The 2,376-nt window shown below is 38.7% G+C and overlaps 1 protein-coding gene across 1 annotated transcript; it reads right to left on the bottom strand.

The window, feature by feature from the left end:
* Positions 1 to 1,100: 1,100 nt before the first annotated feature.
* LOC123397477 (horcolin-like) lies at positions 1,101 to 2,159 on the bottom strand. Its single transcript, XM_045092006.1, has 3 exons — positions 2,056 to 2,159; positions 1,742 to 1,939; positions 1,101 to 1,617 (listed from the first exon to the last, which is right to left on the bottom strand). Exons 1-3 carry the CDS (start codon positions 2,056 to 2,058, stop codon positions 1,375 to 1,377), a joined length of 444 nt encoding a protein of 147 aa, XP_044947941.1. The 5' UTR covers positions 2,059 to 2,159; the 3' UTR covers positions 1,101 to 1,374.
* Between the last annotated feature and the right edge of the window lie 217 nt (positions 2,160 to 2,376).

The following is a 2,376-nucleotide window of genomic DNA, read 5'->3' on the forward strand; positions in this document are numbered from 1 at the left end:
ATAAAAAAATGTTGAGATAAATTTTGTAGGACTACAATTCAATAATGATGTGTGCACGCATGGACATTCTATGATCCCCACGCATGACAACAAGATATGATTACCTCACATTAGCAATAAGATATGTCGAACTAAAAAGTACCATACTTCTGTTATTCCAGTTGCGTGCCCATTCGGTTTTGTGGATTTCCATACACATATGATGGAAATATCCCCATTTGTCTATGCCATGTATTCTGTACATTCTTTTGAAAAAATAACTTTTTTTTCCTTTTGCCCTAATTTGTAGGGGGCGGGGCATCAAATATTTGGATTTCGCTATCCGGAATAATTTTTATGTGTGGAAGGACTCGAAGAATACCATAACTGTTATTACGGACGGTCATGTTAGTTACCCGTGTGCAATAGTCTAATAGGCTAATTAATCCCAATATGGCGATTCACTAAAAGGATCGCACATTTTGCAAACGATAATCCCATTAGTATTCAATGCGACCGCAATGAGTTGCATCCAGAGAAGGTGAAATGTAAGTAGTGATTGATTACCAGTATAAGAGGTCGGCATTGTACTATAAAACATTAGTTGACTAGTAGGACATTAAGGGTGGACATGCAAGGGTTGACACTAATGACCTTAAAAAATACATCTCTCGTAATCATCAATAGAAAAAGGTGAAAATATATGATTCATGAGTCCCAACAGTAAACACTCATGACTGAATGCATGATTCCTTAACTTCATGATACACAACCGTCAGATAGTTTGTCCTTAACATACGTGCGAGAAAACAAATTACATGCATATGAAATGTCAAAATAAAATGTACGCACCAAAAGATTTTTATGATTCTTTAGTGGTACACTCAGGACGAGTTTATTTGTAAAAGTTTGGAAAAGACAAACATCCAACATATCCATTAAGTCTGTCTTTTAGGACTTGAATAGCCGAGAGAAATCAAATTTCTTTCTTGGAAGAATCCTGTGCCCAATTATTATACTTTATATCATATATAGAAGTATTTGTTTTAACTGTAAATACAATGTGAAAGTCAGATGGATCTTTTTCACAAGACAAAAAACAATATTCTCTTGAGAACAACTAAAGGGGATGTGGTTACTTATTCATAAGTCGTGCTTATTAGCACTAGATATTACAAGCGACATAGATTTTCACACAAATGACATACTCGTACATTCCCTTACTTGGGAGGGATTCAAGACATGGCATATCATGGCATGGCAGGCATATATAATAATTCTGCCAGCTAACAAAGGTGTCCCTGATTTATTTCACCAACACACAATAATAGTAGTAGCACGTAGGCCTCACGGGCTATTCCTTATAGCGGAAGCAACTCGATGGATGATGATGGATCATGGAAGAATGTAGATTCCAATGGCATCAATTAGATCCCCAACACGTCCAAAGAAACCGGTGATCTGGCCGCCATGAGTCACTGGGACATGAAAGGAACCCCCGGAACCAGCAATACCACATTCTATAGTCTGTCCATTGTTTGTAACAAATTTGAGAGACGTCACTATTGACGACACACTACCCCATCTACCATAGGTTCCTGAAATTTCAGTCACATATTCCGTGTCTTCAAGGTCCAACTGTGTAAAACAACAATCAATCATTTTTATAATTACAGTTAGGACTTCATATGGCGATAAGGGTTACTTACATATATAAATTGTATATATAAGGTATTTTATAAGGTTAAGCTGATTCACACACCGTGTGCTTCTTCCCACTAGGAGCTCCCCATACTCCCTCTACATGCTGATCCCCGGCATGATCCTCATATGTAAACTTGATGGAGTGGATTGCGTCTGCACCAGAAATTTCCACCCGGGCTAGTCGGTGGGGAGCGTGTCTGACGTCACGAGGCTGGCCTCCGACTCCACCCCATAGACCAATCTTCACAGGCTTGCTCTGCAAGCATCATCACACAGATGTAAAATCACACAAAGTATGGAATGTATACATACATGCATGTAATGGAAAATTGGAAGTAAGAATAATATGCATGAGTGTGTGTCAGTGTGTACCATGATGAAGCTAGTTCAACACAAATGAAAGTTTAAGTGGCGGTAGTAGTACAAATGTATATGTGGAGTATGAGGGACTTATGGGCACCATGCAGAGAGGAGCACTCTATATATAGTCAAGCGCATGAACAATCCACTACCTAGCATGGTTAACAATTGCATGCTTCCTAGGTTTTAGTAAGTACTAAAACAAGGCGAAGTGTGAATGCCAAAGACGAGATATAGCATGCCAAATTCCTTAAGAATGAGTTAGTTAGCCAGCACACCAGTTGTCAATTGGAGTTGTTACATGTGCACATCTAGTGAGCTAACATTGTTGAC

The sequence above is a fragment of the Hordeum vulgare genome, chromosome 5H (assembly GCF_904849725.1).
Source record: "Hordeum vulgare subsp. vulgare chromosome 5H, MorexV3_pseudomolecules_assembly, whole genome shotgun sequence".
Classification (NCBI taxonomy): Eukaryota; Viridiplantae; Streptophyta; class Magnoliopsida; order Poales; family Poaceae; genus Hordeum; species Hordeum vulgare.